Raw genomic sequence first — 16,051 nt, 5'->3', positions numbered from 1 at the left:
TTACTTTTCTGAATGAAGAGTTTTACTTCTTATGCCAACGTAAATAATGCTTTTCACAAAGGGAAAGTTGACTATTGTACCCAATTCTTTTTATTCATATCCAGAGCATAAAAATAGCTGTGATAATATAATGTGAGTTGGTTCAGTTAATAAAACTGCCTTAATTTTGTAATTCTTGGAAACTACTATGATACAATTCTGTAAAAATAAAGCATAGCTATGATCAAGACAGAACAGAAATACAAATAATCAGTGGCCATTAAAATAAAATAAAATAATAAAAAAAAAAGTTTATGAATATCTAAGTCTTCAAAGTTAGTTTGGTTTTGATGGGTAATTACTCCATGAAACAACCAAAGTTTTATCACTTGTTCTAGAACTGCAAAATATATTGCTTATTAGTGCAGTTAGATAAAGTGGATTTTTATTAAAATATTTCCTTAATTTATTGTGGATGTAATAGAGTTTGTGTATGTGCATTAGCAGTATAAAAAGAGTAAGTATTTCTTAGGCAGATGAGAAAACTGAGCATACCTTTATGATGCATACTAAAACTGTGTAAAAATATTTGTCCGTTCATGAAATAATCAGAGCATTGTTAGAAATGTACTTCCTATAATGTAGCGTAAAGCTAAAAAAAAAAAAAAAAACCTAATCTTTCTTCTTCTTTTTTCTTTCCTGTTGTACTGATTCCTGTAGGAACATATTTAACAAATGAAGCAAAAGGAGCTGAAGATGCACCTGATGCCGACACAGCCATTATCAATGCAGAAGGCAGCCAAGTCAATGCAGAGGAGAAAAAAGAGTATTTCATTTAGATGCAGAGCTAGAATCTTGGAGTTTTACTTATCAGGCTGACTGCTGGAGAAAACTGGCTATCATTTCTCAGAATTCATTTCTGCCATCTTCTGCTATCTTTATTAACTCGCATACCTGCTATAAGTAGCCAGTTTATGCCAACAATCAGCTGCTGACATCATCATTCTATAATTACAGTATCATGCGTAAAACAGGACATTTCTTATTGCCTAAAAATCATATCCACTGCTCTCTTAACATACAGTGCTTGAATATACAGCCTTAACAATGTTAATCATCATCTTAATCCAAGTTTTCTACATTTTTAAATGTTATGCAGCTTTCTTTTTCGGTTTTCTTTTATCATGTCCCTACTAGTACGTCATAGAACAAAATTCATAACGAATACTATTAGGTAAGGTCCTAATGTACTTACAGAAAATGTTAAGTCTAAGATTAGAGGTTTACAAAGAATGTTTTATACATGTCTATCTATAATTCAAAAAGCAACTTGTTTTTGAAACGTATGCCCTTGGAAACACAATTTGAAGTCTGTTTAGTATAGTTTCCTTTACGTTTGGATTTGGTGGAAAAACAGATCAGTCCAGTGAATTTTTTGTTTTGTTTTGTTTTGTTTTGTTATGATTGAAGTGGTACCTTGATAACAATGCCATGTTTCAGTGGTGAAAACATGCTGAATAGCTATACAGATTCTGCAAAGTTAGATAATAGTGCTTTATTTGAAACAATTTGTCCTACCCTTTTACTGGCTTTTGGAATCACGAAGATTAGAGAACTTTCTGAGTAATTTATGTTTTTATAATTTATTTGCTAAACATGAACTCACCTGCCTACTCAAATTTGAAGTGTTCATGGGACACAACTGCAAGGCATTTTAGTATCTGTATATAGTGCATATAATAAATTCAATTAAACATTATTTGATACATATTCAACTTTTTTTGGCAGTAGCTGTCAGTCACAAGTAAGCATTTTCTAATGTCCATTATATCTCTTTAGATATGACTCAAATCAATATTCTGAGTAGATAACATGTGTTAGTATTTTTTTGTCTGTATGTCCTAGCACTGTTCAGCAGCAAACTTTTCTAGTTCTTGTTAATTTTTTCTTTGTTATACAATGGAAGCACAATGTTATATGGAAAGGTAGTTTTAAGCTAACAACCAGTGCACAGCCTCAGGTTTTAAATTACAACCACATTTGATTACTATCCTTAAAAAATACTATTGAGTTGCTAAAATTCTCAATTTTTAATTTGGCAGTTCCAGAGCTGCTTCTCTATGTTGGTTTGCCAAAAAAAAAATTAAAAAAAAAAAAAAGGAAAAAAAAGAAAAATAGAAGTGTTAAAACAAAAGATATATGTTTTGTGTATACAGTAAATGGACTAATTCTTTATATTAAATTCCTGTCTATGCATTTTGTGAGGTACAAACTTATGTCACCGTGAATGATAGAGAATTCCTGCCATGCTTTTAGCTCCACAGTGAAAGTCTCTGTTTGGATTATTTCTGAAATTTTTTTGTGTAATTGACAGCTGAAAAATCACATGCTCTTAAATATGACAACAAAACACTGTAAGCCCATCGGCTTATTTCCTCTTCCAATGAAATGAAAAGGTTGCCATAACAGCTCTTGGGAACGATTCTACACTGGAGAACGTGAGTTAGCCTAGTTGGAGCTTGTTTTGCTCCTGCGTTTTGCACCTTTGTCGAAAGAGTATTTCTCTCTGGTTGCTGTATTTGTGAAGCATAAAAGCATGATGGTCTGCTGTAAAGGACTTTCTCCTGGGATTTTATTTTTGTGTGGGGAAGGGAGAGTTTGGAGTACGACATCATGTAGTATGGTAAAATGGAAGATAAAGGTGCTGTGTCAGATTATTTATCAGAAGAATATAAACCTTTTAAGGACAATATTAGAGTATTTTAATTGTTTTTGTTGAAGCATTTATCTTGTTAATTTCTAAGAAAAAAAGGTGACGTCAATCAAAGCAGCACTTTTTTTCAAAATATACAGACATAAATAATATGATGTGGTTGAGTGTTAACATAATAAATCATATACAGTATGACATTTTAAAGAAATAAGTCTGCATTGATGTGATTGCATGCTTGTTTTTACAGTTCACTCCATACCCATCTGTGGAAAAATGCAATAATATGTTAATATAATATGGTAGTTTGAGAGAACCAGGTAGGTGCTACTAGACACATTGAAAACTAGTATAGGTTTACAAGATATTCATGTCTTTCAAAACATACACATGTGAAAGGCTGGCAAAGGAAGTTATTCAGTTTAATACCAAAAATATGGGTTCTTGTCACAGCAGTAAGTTACATTAGCTACAGTACAGTATCGCTTATGACAAATTTTTATTTCAGGACCTGGGGCCCAGTTCAACTAAGCTTTTAAGTGCATAGTCAGCTTTGGGCATCAGAGAAGTTCCATTGGAGTATAAGGCACTATTCATATGCTTAAAAAATAAGTGCTTCCCTGGATGAGAGCCTTATTTGCTCGCGTGGAATTCCCCACCTGCGTGGTGTTTACGACTTTTTGCATTCTTCCTAACTCCAGCTTGTTTGAATAGTAGGATTGCTACTTGGACCATTACACTGCCAAAGTCAGGTAGGACCTTCCAAAGGAGAATTGGCCTCGTGGTAACAATTTCCAACCATTTTCTCCGGTGGCATAGAAACAGCATTTCAACTTGGCAAAAAAAGACATAGAAATTGTACTGATACAAATTGTACTGTTAAAATAGTTTTTTTTTTTTCATTGGCTTTCAATTAAAACTTCTCACATGTGCTCATTTTCAACACAGCTGATCTTCCGTTATCTTGCACCTGGTGATGTCCCTGGCATCTGTGCCCAGCACAGGTGTGAAAAACCCCACACAGAGCATTCTACCTGGGTAGCACTTTGCAGGCCTGTCTGGTTTTCACGGGTTGAAATTACCACACTAGGTGTAAAGAGGCATCCCTCTTTTCTGTAAGCAGAATCATGGCTCAGCATGATCAACTCAATCAGATTAAGTAGGCCAAAAGCCAGTTGTCCATTCCCTTTGTCCAAGTTCCCATTCTGAAAAATTGCTTTTACTACGGTGTGAGGTGCCCATCGAGTGTGGCTCTGAATGGGAACCACCTTTGTTACGATGTAGGTGACATCCTCTCCCACACTTAACTTGCAGAGTAGTTTTCTCAAGACCAGGTAGCTAGTTTCTGCCAGTGTACTGTTTACAGTGTCGATTGCTGATTATTTTTAAACTTTTTGATGTAGATTTTATTCTTTTTTTTTTTTAACGCTTCAAGAACATTCTCATGTTTTGAACAAGAAAGCGGTGCATCAGAAGAGAAGGGGTGCATCATCCCACTCTTTTAGCGTCATCTGACAAACCAAGAGACAGTTTAAGGAACCTGATGTTTAACTTGAGGCTCAGAGTTTAAGCTAGAACACTTCAAAAAGTTTCCACATTTACTTAAGGATGGTTCGTCTTGCACTGAGACTCCCTCTATAAAGGAATACATGAAGAAAACCAACTTTTCTAAGTAAGACATGAAAGTTAACATCTTGTGTATTTTCATTGCAGTATAATATATATATATATAACTATTTCAATGAAAAGAAAGGACAGAATCATCTGTAATTATGTAATTCATGATTGTAACAGCACTGAAGTTACCATGTACGCACATGTACAGTAGCTATTTCAACAGTTACAGTGTAGTTACATGTAATTCCCTGTAACATAGCAGTTATAGTGTAATTTAGTGCCACTTATTGTAAAGTGTTACCAAAAGGAAAATGGAGTTCTTACCTTTACAATTCCATTCAAATTAAAGGTAAGTTTATTAAATTAGCATCGTGAATCTGATATTGCATTTCTTAATTAAGGAGGTGATTTAAAACTTCATGTTCACACCGCAGCTTCCCCCACCGCTTACCCAGACTCCTCCAAATGTCTATTCTCTACACTCCTAGGAACTGGTAATCTGTGATGAACATACCAAAAATCCCAGCTACTTCAACTTTAATTTAATAAGCTGTCTAATGGAGAAAAACAAACAACAGCAAAAATAACGAGTAATGCTTTTTATTAAGTGGCACAAAGTACACACTAAAAACTATGCAAAAATATAGGTAAATACAGTGTACTTACATGTAAGTATCTTGTACTTGCTGTGTATGGATATTGGAAAACCGTGTAATTATAATATGCATTTTGATTATTTCAGGCAGGGGGTGACCCCTAACAGTCACAAGGAAGAAGTGGAAGGTACATATACAAGCAGTGGATATCCTAATGCAATATGTGTAATTCCTCTACTTGCAATGACAACTAATTTATAAAAATGCTCATACCAGTCCTCATTCTCACTAGCTTTGCTTTCCATTTCTTGGAGGCTCATTAAATATCACTGAAACACCTTCAGGCAAAGTAAGACACTGACTCTGCTAATGGCTTGGCTGCCAGCACTCTGTCTGGCAATGCTGCTCTGTAATCTTATTTCTGGCTCAACAGCACAAGTTTCCTCTTTTTTTCTGTCCTCAAGGGAACCTAGTATGTTAAGATGCTGAAATATGCTGCCATATGCCCTGGTATTTTTAGCATGAACAACAGAGAAAGAGAGAGAGAAAGAGAGAGAGAGCTGCATTCTTCTGAACCCTATTTTGCTGAATCACCTCACCTGGAATTTCCACTACTTTCTCAGTAACCCCAGGTAATGTTAAATTGTAAGTACAAAATGCTTCCATTAAAGTACAGAGGATGCCTTTAATTATAAAGCTAACATTTTGTAAACATGAAGTTTTGTATTACAGAGCTTTTTGCTTCTTGATACTTTTCCATCATATCCTTCCAGAAGAAATGCACTGAAAGACAGATAATATAGAGTAGCAAATGAAGGAAAGAATATTGTAAGCCTTCTTGTGGTTGCCATTGCTATAACCCTCCTTTGTGTCCTGTGTAACAGGCAAATACATGTATTTAGAAACTGCCATTAGCATCATTCCACACTATACTGTTCCTAGAATATGACATCTACCTCTTAGTCTAAATACTAGCTATGAGATATTTGTATACATTTTAAATACTACTAGAATCTTTGGTTTAGTCTTGAAATGGTATCACTGTATTATTTTTTTCTGTTAAAACTAGAAAAAAATATTGCCTGGGTTCATAATTCTTGCCCTGTTCTTGACTAATTTTGAGATAGTTTGAGCTTTTAACAGGGCATAAAGACACAGCCTCAGCTGGTATAAATCAGCTTCACTCTGTTGCCTTAAATGTGGGCCAATTTACACTGGCTGGGGATTCATCCCAAACAGCTTAAAAATAAACTGCTATAACACATCAATATTTAGTCAGCACTAGATAATGATGTGCAATCCAACTGCAACACAGTTCTTACCAGTAAGGCGTGCAGGTACGAAGAGAAACTTTTAAAAGCACATGCAAGCTTTTTGAATTAAATATGCAATATCAATACTGTTTAGATATCCTGACTTGTCTCTTACTTATTTAAGCATAATATTGCCAGGGCATGTTTACATTAAAAACACTCAATGCGTGGGGAACAGAGAAGGACTATTGCAAACAGTAGGAGAAAATTAAATGGATAGAGCAGCCTTTGATGTCAACAGAGCAGAGTAGAAACTTTTCAAGAGTAGGACTTCCTGCTTGGTTTTTCAGAGCGGACCTTGTGCATTAATAGAAACTAGCACAGTTCCTTCTTGCTATCGAGGAATCTAACCCAGCACTCTGCACTTCTTTTAACTCAGGAGAAAATAAGGGTACAAACATGGTTTAACAGCACACTTCTGTATCACTCCACATCCTCAGGATGCTCCAAGCCTTGTGCGCTTCCAGCAGCCCTTAAGGGAACTCTTCCAGCATCTAGGAATCATCTTGTTGTCAAGCTGTGTTCGTTTTCTTCAGCAATGTTTAATGTACTCACAACCAGACAGAACGTGTGAAGCCAATATGATGACTTTACAGTACTAGGGGCTTCCAGAGCCTTGCAGTAGATGGAAAAAAAAAAATAAATAAAAAAATTCTATGTGGCTTCTGTGTTTACTGTAGATCTGCCCTCCACATTCTGTGTCTTAAAACATTTATTCTCTACTGGGCTAAAAGCAGCGATCTAATTGGAAAGGAGGGAGGGGAAAAAAAGTATCTCCTCCAAAAGGAGCAGTCTGAGCTACTATTAAAGAAAAGTTCAAGGATTTTTGTTGCTTCTGTTTTTTAAGATTTCAGGTGCAAAGCCAAGCCTGTTGGGGTCAGCACTTTAGCACTTTCCCTGTGTTCAGGGTCAAGCCAGCAGTGTTTCATGTGTGAGCTCTGATCTCACATTTCAACACAAACAGACAGCCTTAGCCTGCCCTTATGCATAGTGCTGAAAATCACCAATGCTATTTTCTTCTAAACATGCTAATTTTCTCTGTCTTATTCCAAAATGAAATATTGAAGGGTTTATATAATAGATTTAAAGGGAGGGATTTTAAAGTAATAACTTGTAAAGAAAATGGTAAGGATGATCACCAATCCTTTGTGTTGATTATAAAGAGGACAATAATCTTTAATTGCTGGGTTGATTTCTTTATCATTTCCTCTTTCTCTCCTTTCTATGCATATTGATTAATGTTAGTAAATATGCAGTTGCACAAGTTGTCCTTTTTCAGTGAAAGCAGATTTGCTTATACCCCTCTATAGCTTCCATAAAAATATGCAAATATAACCTACAGTCATCTGCTTCTGCCAAAACAGTGAGGCAAGAGAGTGAGCTCATGGGTTACTGGATTCATATATGTCCTGCTTCCATAAAAATTGAGTACAATATGCCTATTGATTTGAAGAGAATAAGGCTCAAGTCCTTAATGCACATGTTTGAGTTGCTATTTAGCTCTTTTTCAAAAGAATTATAAAGCAATCCTTGTGCATCCTTTACTTTTAGTCTAGATAGTTTATAGCCACAAAAAACCTTCAGTTCAGCGGGAAGTTTTCTAGAATAAATAATAAGGTATAATTTGTGAAAGGACTATAACAACTTCATCTATTCATGGTCAGTGTAAGTGTGTTCTCCTAGGAACTGCAGTATACTCTGCTCTTACACTGGAAGTTTATGGCCCTGGGAAGGATATATTTGAATGGGTCGGAAATACAACCGCTAACCTGTAAAAAAAAAAATCCACAGGAATTAAACATATTGCACTGATGATAAGACACATTTACTTCGTTTTATTTCCTCATTAATAACTTCGAGCAGACAAAATGCATATTGTAATGTTGGGTACATGACACTTGCATGTTGCTATGCCTATATACTTACAAAGTATTCAATGTGTACTTAGTGGCGCTTAAAAATGTCATGTACAATTCTTCTAAACATTCTTACAGGGTTCCCATTTGCACTTCATCTTTCAGAAAAGTCTTGTCAGAAAATTGTCTGATGAATATTATTGAAAAAAAATAAAATTTCAATTTTAGTTATCTGTTGGACATTTCTGAATTGTCTATTCATTTTACATATTGCCTGGTGCTTGCCAGTTTGGCAGTTGAGTTGATTTAGACCAGTGGCTGTACACACAGACTGTTCACTGAGCATATTTTGCTGTTTCCACTAGAATGGTTGTAATCATATTCTTCTCAAAATATTGCTTCTGAGATTTTAAACAGTAATCCAAGAAAATAATCCATGAGACACTGGTATTTTACAGATAATTACAAATTTTATTATTTTGTTTGATGTTTATTTACTATTGACTGTGTGTTGCTTTATAGTTTCTTCTGACTGACAAAGTAACAACTGTTGGATTCCGTCCTCACTGTAGGAGAAATTCATCCCTATGAAGAGGTCAAGTGATGAAAAAGCATTTAAGCCTGTGGGACTTAAATGGTGGATTAGCCCTCTTGAAGGAGCTAGAGAATTCATGCAAGGTTTTCTACACCACTTATTGTGCTTGAGTTGCTGTTGTAAAGGGCAAGAAGGCCACTGGTCTCAAAGGGAAAGAGACAAATGTCACAGGGAAGAGGAAATTCTGAGCAGGTTCGTGTTTATGAAAAAGAAACGAGTCCCAGATACCGAGGGAGACACTGTTTGGTACCTCTGTGCTGAGGATATGCCAGTGCTGTTGAGCCTCTCTGATGGCAGAGTTTTCCTGTGACCTAAATGAAGCACGCATTTGACAAATGTAGGTTGCTGTTGCATTGAGTGCATTTGTTCTTATCTTTATTGCTTCTTTTCACTAAACCAAAATATGTCCTCTGAAGCAATTTTTTAATGTGCAATAAGAATCCTTTTAAATACAGCAACAATGCAGATTTCCACATGATCCTCGAAGTCACGTGCCCATGATTTAGGGCAAATTATGCTGGAAATCTTCAGTGTACCCAAGCAAAATGACAGAGTCCAGCAAATGATGCAATCCACCCCATATTAATAGTTTTCTGCATTCTAGCTGTAATTTCAGCACTGTCTTGGTTTTCTTAATCAGCCAAAAGTTTACCCAAAGGGAACTGCACTTTGCTCTGTGACTTTCCCTGGTCAAGAGTAGATTCTTACAGTTATCACTCTAACCTGATATATCCCTCACATGATTCCCTCAAAAAAAAAAAGAGTCCTAAATTTTTAAATGCTACTAACGGATTTTTTTTATCAACAGCCAACAAAATACCTCCCCTCTTCCCTACTTCCTGTGGTATTAAATGAAAAGAGTCCCTTTTTGTATGGGTTTCTGGTTTGATTTGGTTTGTGTTTGGTTGGTTTGGTTGGTTTTTGGTTTGAGGTGTTTGGGGTTTTTGTGGGGGGTGTTCTTTGTTTGTTTGCTTTCAATAGGAATACTGTAAGGGGAAACAAACGGGGTTTCTTTTAAACTGTAAAGGCTGCCTGAAATGTCATTGAATACTGAGAATGATTTCATTGAACACATAATCTCTGTACCACACTGTCATGGCATTATACACTGATGTGTAAAAGAGGCAACTTGCTCCTTTTAATAGTCCTCAAGTATCTATATGAAGATATACAGAGTTTTTCAAAAGTGATATTATAGAGCATCACTTGGCCAAGCCCTATTGGTAAGTGTAAGGTAAAGGTAAGTGCAATTAGTGAAATTCGGAGATAATTAAGTGGGGATAATGAAGATGATTCCTTCCTTGACAAAGCACTGTAGTATATTGCCTTCTGGTTCTGCTCCAAGCACTTGGCAACATCCTGAGCCATGGGAGGGCACTTTTGATTATCTCTGGGCTCCTTACTTGCCCTAGCTCTTCCTCCTGCTGAGTCTGTAGCAATAGCTTCTCTGCTGCTCAGGGCTAAGAGGCTGAGGCCTTATTGATTCTTCAAGCTGCACACAGGAAGAAAAGAAGACAGAGAGTGTTTTTAAGCAAGCCGGAAAGATTTTTTAGAAAGAGGCCTCTTCTTTATTCTGTGGCAACTTACAGGAAATTAGCACTGATGTCAGCTGGTACGGATAGCAACCATCCCTGCTTGGAGTACTGAGGGGGAGCACATCCTCTGGTCCGTGCCAGCTGGATGGATGAAAAGAGGGAGCAGAGGCAGGAGGCAAAGCTTTGCACATGCCAGGAACATGGGAGACAGGTTTGTCCCTCTCTGGGTGTAGGAGCAAAGGGGGAGCACGTTACCCTCCTTTTAATCTGTATTCACTGCTAGAGATTTAGCTAAAAGAGGTGCAGAAAGAAACTGATCCAACCAGCAGAATCACAAAGCTACTGAACAGCAAGAAACTGCCTCCAAAAAAACCTGATGCCGTCACCTGGAAAACAAGCAGTGCTTCCCACTTCAGGGACTTTGAGTTGATTGAACTTATAGAGTGGTGGGAATTTATAGAATACAAAGAAAAAAAAATACAAGAAAATCAGAATTTGGACCTTGACTGATAAAGTTGGATAGAACATGCAAGCAACAGAAATAAAAAAAATACTATTTGCAAGAGCTTTTAGACGGCATTAGACAGTCCTGTCTCAGGACAAATAGAATATTTCATATAATTCTGTAATTTTTATGGTGCATTTTCACTCTTTCTAGTGCTAATCTCAGAGACAGAAATGCATATACTATGCAGATCCAGTTCAAATACATCACTCACTAACATGGTACGAGATTACCCTCCAGAACAGCAGATAGGAACATGACTAAGAGCTGTCATATTCATTTTCTCATTCACACCCCGTGAAGGAATGTGTGTGCAATGAAGCATTGCGGTTTGTTTTTTTATTTATTTATCTTTTTCGTATTTCCCCTATGTTTATGTAAGAAGTTCAGATTTAAAAAGCACTTTGTGCTCGAAGATGAAACCAGTACAGTTCGTGACGATCCCTTCTTCCTGTGAGATTCAGTGCTCCATTTTTAGAAAATTCGCCCTGTAAAACTTTCAGTGTGATAGAGGGATAAAGTTATTGATGATGGTGTACATTTATGAGCTCTAGCAAGCCTTTTAACTACACTCAAACATGGCCTTTAAAATGAAGTCCAAGACCTTGGACTAAATTCCAAAAGCTACAAGAAACCAGTGTAGGCTGTAGGAAGCAGGCTGAGCTTGTTTATTACTGAGGAGATACATCCAAGTTTTGCGTGCCTTTGAGGGTGCAAGAGGATATTCTTCATGGTCAGCTGACAGAGATGAACTGCTGCCACCACATTTGAAATAATTCATTGCCTAAAGAAGGCAAAAAGCTGTAGCTCCTGCTGTAGAAAAGGGTAGCAGTACTCCTGTTGGGAGAATAGCAATACCTCTGGATCAAGTTTGGGGCCTGTTCTTAGCATTCCCTAGGGGCAGACTGACCCCTACATTTTATTTACCTGGACACGATCGAGACTGGTGCCCTCTTCATGCAGGCAGCACGTGATTGCAGTGCATCTGACCAACCAGCCTCCTGTCTGCATGGGCAAACTGAAGGTGATGTAGGAGAGGGTTAATCCCATGGGGCTGGACAGCTGTAAGATGGAGTTATGGTTTCCCAGAACTACTCCTTGGGTGCCAGAAGAAGCCGCTGTCACCACCTTCCCCTTTAGCAGCAACCCTTGTGCAGCACACAGAAACCACTTTGAGAGCTGCATCATTTCATAGAGAGTCTCAATTACACATCATATACTTCTCTGGTGGGTCATGTGGGACTGTAAGAAATCTGTTCACAGGCTATTGAAATGTGAAGGCAGGGTCTTCTTTTCTTCTTCATGGTGGGCTATAAGTTAGGGGTTTTCATTTTTCAGGTTGATGAGCTCACAGAGGCACAGCTGCACAGAAACGTACACACACATAAGCACAACACTTCCTGTATTTTTCTATGCCTTCTTCTTGCCTAATAATTATCCTCTATGTTCTCTACTACTCCAAGCTCATGATTTTATATCTATCATAATATCTCAGGGCACAACTTTCTCTTTTTCAATGTTTGTTTTCTACCTGCACAGCTACTAGTGATGCTTTGTGTGGCATAAGTGAACTAACTCTAGGTTTACTCATTTGTCAGGAACTTTGGTTGGAAGTTTTTCAGCAGGAGGTATATTCAGGCTTTCTAAAAGAGGCCCTAATATATGGAAAGTGGGACGGGGGAAATAATTTTGGATTTTTTCACCCTACTCAGTACAGCTGGGCAGTATCCACTGAAGGGGGAGAGAGATTCAGCATCAGTACCTGAAGCTGCTTGTTGCAGAACCAAGGATGGGAAGGAAGCTGTTGGTTGTATCACTGGTTTTGGCTCTGCTGTAGTTTGGCAGAGGGTGTGTGTGTCAGCAGAAGCACCAGATCCGGGCATTATTTGATCACCAAATCACATACTTTTCTCTGCCAACACCATTCTTTATTTCTTTCAAAGTGGGAGGGAAATAGCAAAGATTGTTTCAATGCCCCAGGGGCGTTGAATCTACATTTTCATTCAGGAAATGAATCACAATCATTCTGCCTTTCTGTAGGGCAAAACCAAACAAATTTGTATTTCTCTTTAATGCACAAAGCTAACAAATGCTGGTCTTGTAAGGAACTGGAAGGAGAGGGAAGAGAATTATGTAAGCTGTGTGGGGTGGAGAAGAACAAGAAATACAAAGAAGTAAGAAAAAGAAAGGTATTGGCAGGAGGAAATGCTGCAATACTTCTCTCAGCACCCAAAGTCTCATAATTAAATTGTAAATGTGAGGTTCACAATTAAAGGAGGGCATAGCCAAAGATTCAGATAAGACTGCAAAAACTGCTAAGGGCTCAGGGAGGGAATGAAAGAAATTTCAAAGCAGAGGCAGAGAGAGAAAAATGCCTCTGAAAGAAGATGATGGCAGACTGACAGAGTGTCACTCGGCACTGCTGATATGCCCTGAAGTCCCCAGAGCTGGGACTGAGGAGGCATCACATCAGGTTCCCAACAGAAAGACTTCCACTGTCACTCACAGGCGGTCTTCAAACTGAACAAAGGGTACTGCTAAAAACCCACACTGAATTCAGGAGTCCAAGAGGGAGCAGGTTGCCTACAGGCAACACCTTGAGCATAAAATCTGAAGTAGGCAATAAGGCAGAAGGCAAGAGCTGGCGGTGCCTGTAGCCGCAAGAGACCCTCTCCCCATAACTGGTGGGAGATGATGATGCAGTCTAAAGCATTCCCTGTTCTTTTGGGGTAAAGGTATGCTAGCAGCTTCAATTGGAACAAGCACATTTGATATAAATATTTACATCTGCCTAACTCCCCTCTCAAAGTGTACTGGAGACGTAAGGAACTCAGCAGCAATTGCTTCGGGCCAAAGCTCTCCTTCAGCTATCACAAGAAAATGGCAAGTGAAGTCAAAGCCTTTGTCACAGGCTGCCACCCATTTGCTCGGGTGCTTGCCAAAAAGAATGACAGATAGTTACTCTCTGACAATGGCAGAGGCATTCTCACTTCTTCATAGCTAAAAGGAACTGTAAAATCCCTCTGTTAAATTCATACTGAAGGAGGCGAAACCTTGATGCGCTATTAATAAGCTCAAGAGACAAAACTTGGAATCTCTCACCTCCTTATATACCTCGGGCAGGAATTTCCTTCCCAGAAGTAATCTCCTTTATAAGAAGCCAATGAAACTTGTTACAATTAACCAAAAGAAAGGAGTGAAGACCACTGCCAGAGTTTCATGAGCTGCAGAGTTCATTGTACAAGTCATGAAATTCTCTTGCAAATGGAAATGAGGTACTCTGTAGAAACCGGGATCATTATATAAGAAGATAAAGGAAAGCCCTTGCTGCCCTATATCCCCAATGAGTGAGCTAATTTATGGTTTGATTTAGTTTTTGTAATAACTGACAATGATTTGGCAGGCATCACATATGTATGAAACAAGGTGAAACAGAGAACCACAGAAATCAGGCCGAGTTATACCAAAGCGGGTTCAGTTTAAAATCAGCCTAACTCCCCTAGACCTCTGTGAAATTACTCCTGATTCATCTGGATGTACTTAAGTATAGAACCCAATTATTGTTTTTGCAAAATGCTGGATGAAGTGTCATCCTGGGGCAAGGAATAAAGAAAGGTTTGGTTCAGCCTTTTTTTTTTCCTCATTTCTTTTCTTTTTTTTTTTCCCCCTTTGAATGACCTCTTATGTCAAAGTTCTCATTAGGCAGCATCAGAGACATCCAAAAAAAAAGCATGAAGTGGTACAGTACTGACCCATACCTCGTCTATCCTCCATAAAAGTCAGTAGCATGTTAATGCAGTGACCTCTTACAAGAAGCAGAGACAACTACACAGCTTGTTTCTAAGTTAATGCATAGAAATTGGAGTGGGAGGATATTGGGAAGGATTAGTGTCTGGCACAGTCATATACTGGTAGTGAACTGCCCATGTTTTGAGTTAGAAAATGTGCAATTACAGCTGGACAGAAAAATAAAATATCTGAAAATAATGGAGGGACTCGGTATTTGTTTTCTCTGACAGTTTATATATTTCCTAGAAGTCATGGGAAAGCAAGGTGGTTTTGTTTTTTGTGGGGTTTTTTTTGTGGTTTTTTTGTTGGTTTGGTTTGTTTTTGTTTGTTGGTTGGTTTGTTTGTTTGTTTTTTGTGATAGGCTACAGGAGGACTTGGCAAATATGACAGGGGAAAAAACATGAGAAAATATTCACAAGAAGAAGTTGTTATGTGAGTGAAATGTGGGCCTGCAGGGAAAGGTCTGGGAATTAAATATCCTCATAAAATTCACTGGGCACAGCTGCTTTCAGTAGCTGTGCTGAGCTCCAAGAAATGCAAATGTCTGATTTCTGAAGAACGCAGAGCCTGGTGCAGTGTGAGTAACCCACATGTCCTCGCTCCTTGCTGGCCAAACAGCCACTCTAATGCTCCATTTGTTGTTGAAAGCTAACTCCCACGTGGGTACAGAGCTGGCATCAAGAACCAGCAACATCTTTTTCGCTGGGACTGATCTAACAGCTTCATCTGGCTGGTGCAGGATTACAGCAGCATTTCCTCGATGGAGAACCAGGCTTTAGACCAAAAGCAGAAGTCTCTGTAAGACTCCTGTGTGAAAAGACCCCTCACTGGAATACTTTCCCTTTCCCATGAACTGATAAAAAAATACCAGTAAAACTCTAAAAAATAATCTTGAGGTCATCCCTTAGCTTCTTGATATTCCCAATTCTTTCCTACATTTATTTGTACCAGGTAACTTTAGGAAAGATCTGATAATCAAAAAAAAAATGAAGAAAATTGTAACAAAGAAAGGTTAAAACAATATGCAAATTTTTGCTTTATTTGCTTGTTTTTTAAACACAAATACAGTCTGGAAGTACCTGGGTTTCTTACTGCTTCCTACTGTAATGAATTAGAAAGTCTGTCCACACAGATGAACCACACGTTTCAAACCAGCACCTCAGATGGGACTTGAGCTGTGATGAATGAGGCCAAGGATTATCTCACTTACTAGTGCACCTGTGCCTCTTGTTAACCAAAAGTCCCATAGCAACGTGGCTAGAGAATACAGATACACATCTAAACTGATCTCAAAATATATATACTGATACCTCTAAGTGTATTTACTCAAATCCCTAGGCATCATTGAAAATCCTTTTGTCTCTGACTCTCTGTGTGTCTATCCAAATATATTTTGTTGTCAACATGTTTGGGTGGGGAGGATGTACTTTAGGGAGTGTTCTCTTCCCTAAAGCCCTTTAACTGACAGAAACAAAATCAATATCAAGATACCTAGGTTTTACTGGTTTTTGAGCAAGTCTGGTATCATTCCATGTTTTCTGTCTATGAAATGAAGG

At 38.0% G+C, this 16,051-nt stretch overlaps 1 protein-coding gene across 3 annotated transcripts in view; it reads left to right on the top strand.

Annotated features, from left to right (window-relative positions):
- The window catches only part of CADM2 (cell adhesion molecule 2), a 610,241-nt gene extending 601,939 nt beyond the window's left edge, over nucleotides 1-8,302 (top strand). For all 3 annotated transcript variants that reach the window (XM_027692565.1, XM_027692563.1, XM_027692564.1), the window contains one exon: nucleotides 700-8,302. In XM_027692565.1, coding sequence (XP_027548366.1) covers nucleotides 700-818 — 119 coding nt within the window. In that variant the 3' untranslated portion in view covers nucleotides 819-8,302. The remainder of the gene's footprint in view (nucleotides 1-699) is intronic.
- Nucleotides 8,303-16,051: the final 7,749 nt, after the last annotated feature.

The sequence above is a fragment of the Neopelma chrysocephalum genome, unplaced genomic scaffold (assembly GCF_003984885.1).
Source record: "Neopelma chrysocephalum unplaced genomic scaffold, ASM398488v2 Primary Assembly neopelma1_87, whole genome shotgun sequence".
Taxonomy (NCBI): Eukaryota; Metazoa; Chordata; class Aves; order Passeriformes; family Pipridae; genus Neopelma; species Neopelma chrysocephalum.
This window is presented reverse-complemented; position numbering and strand designations above follow the sequence as displayed.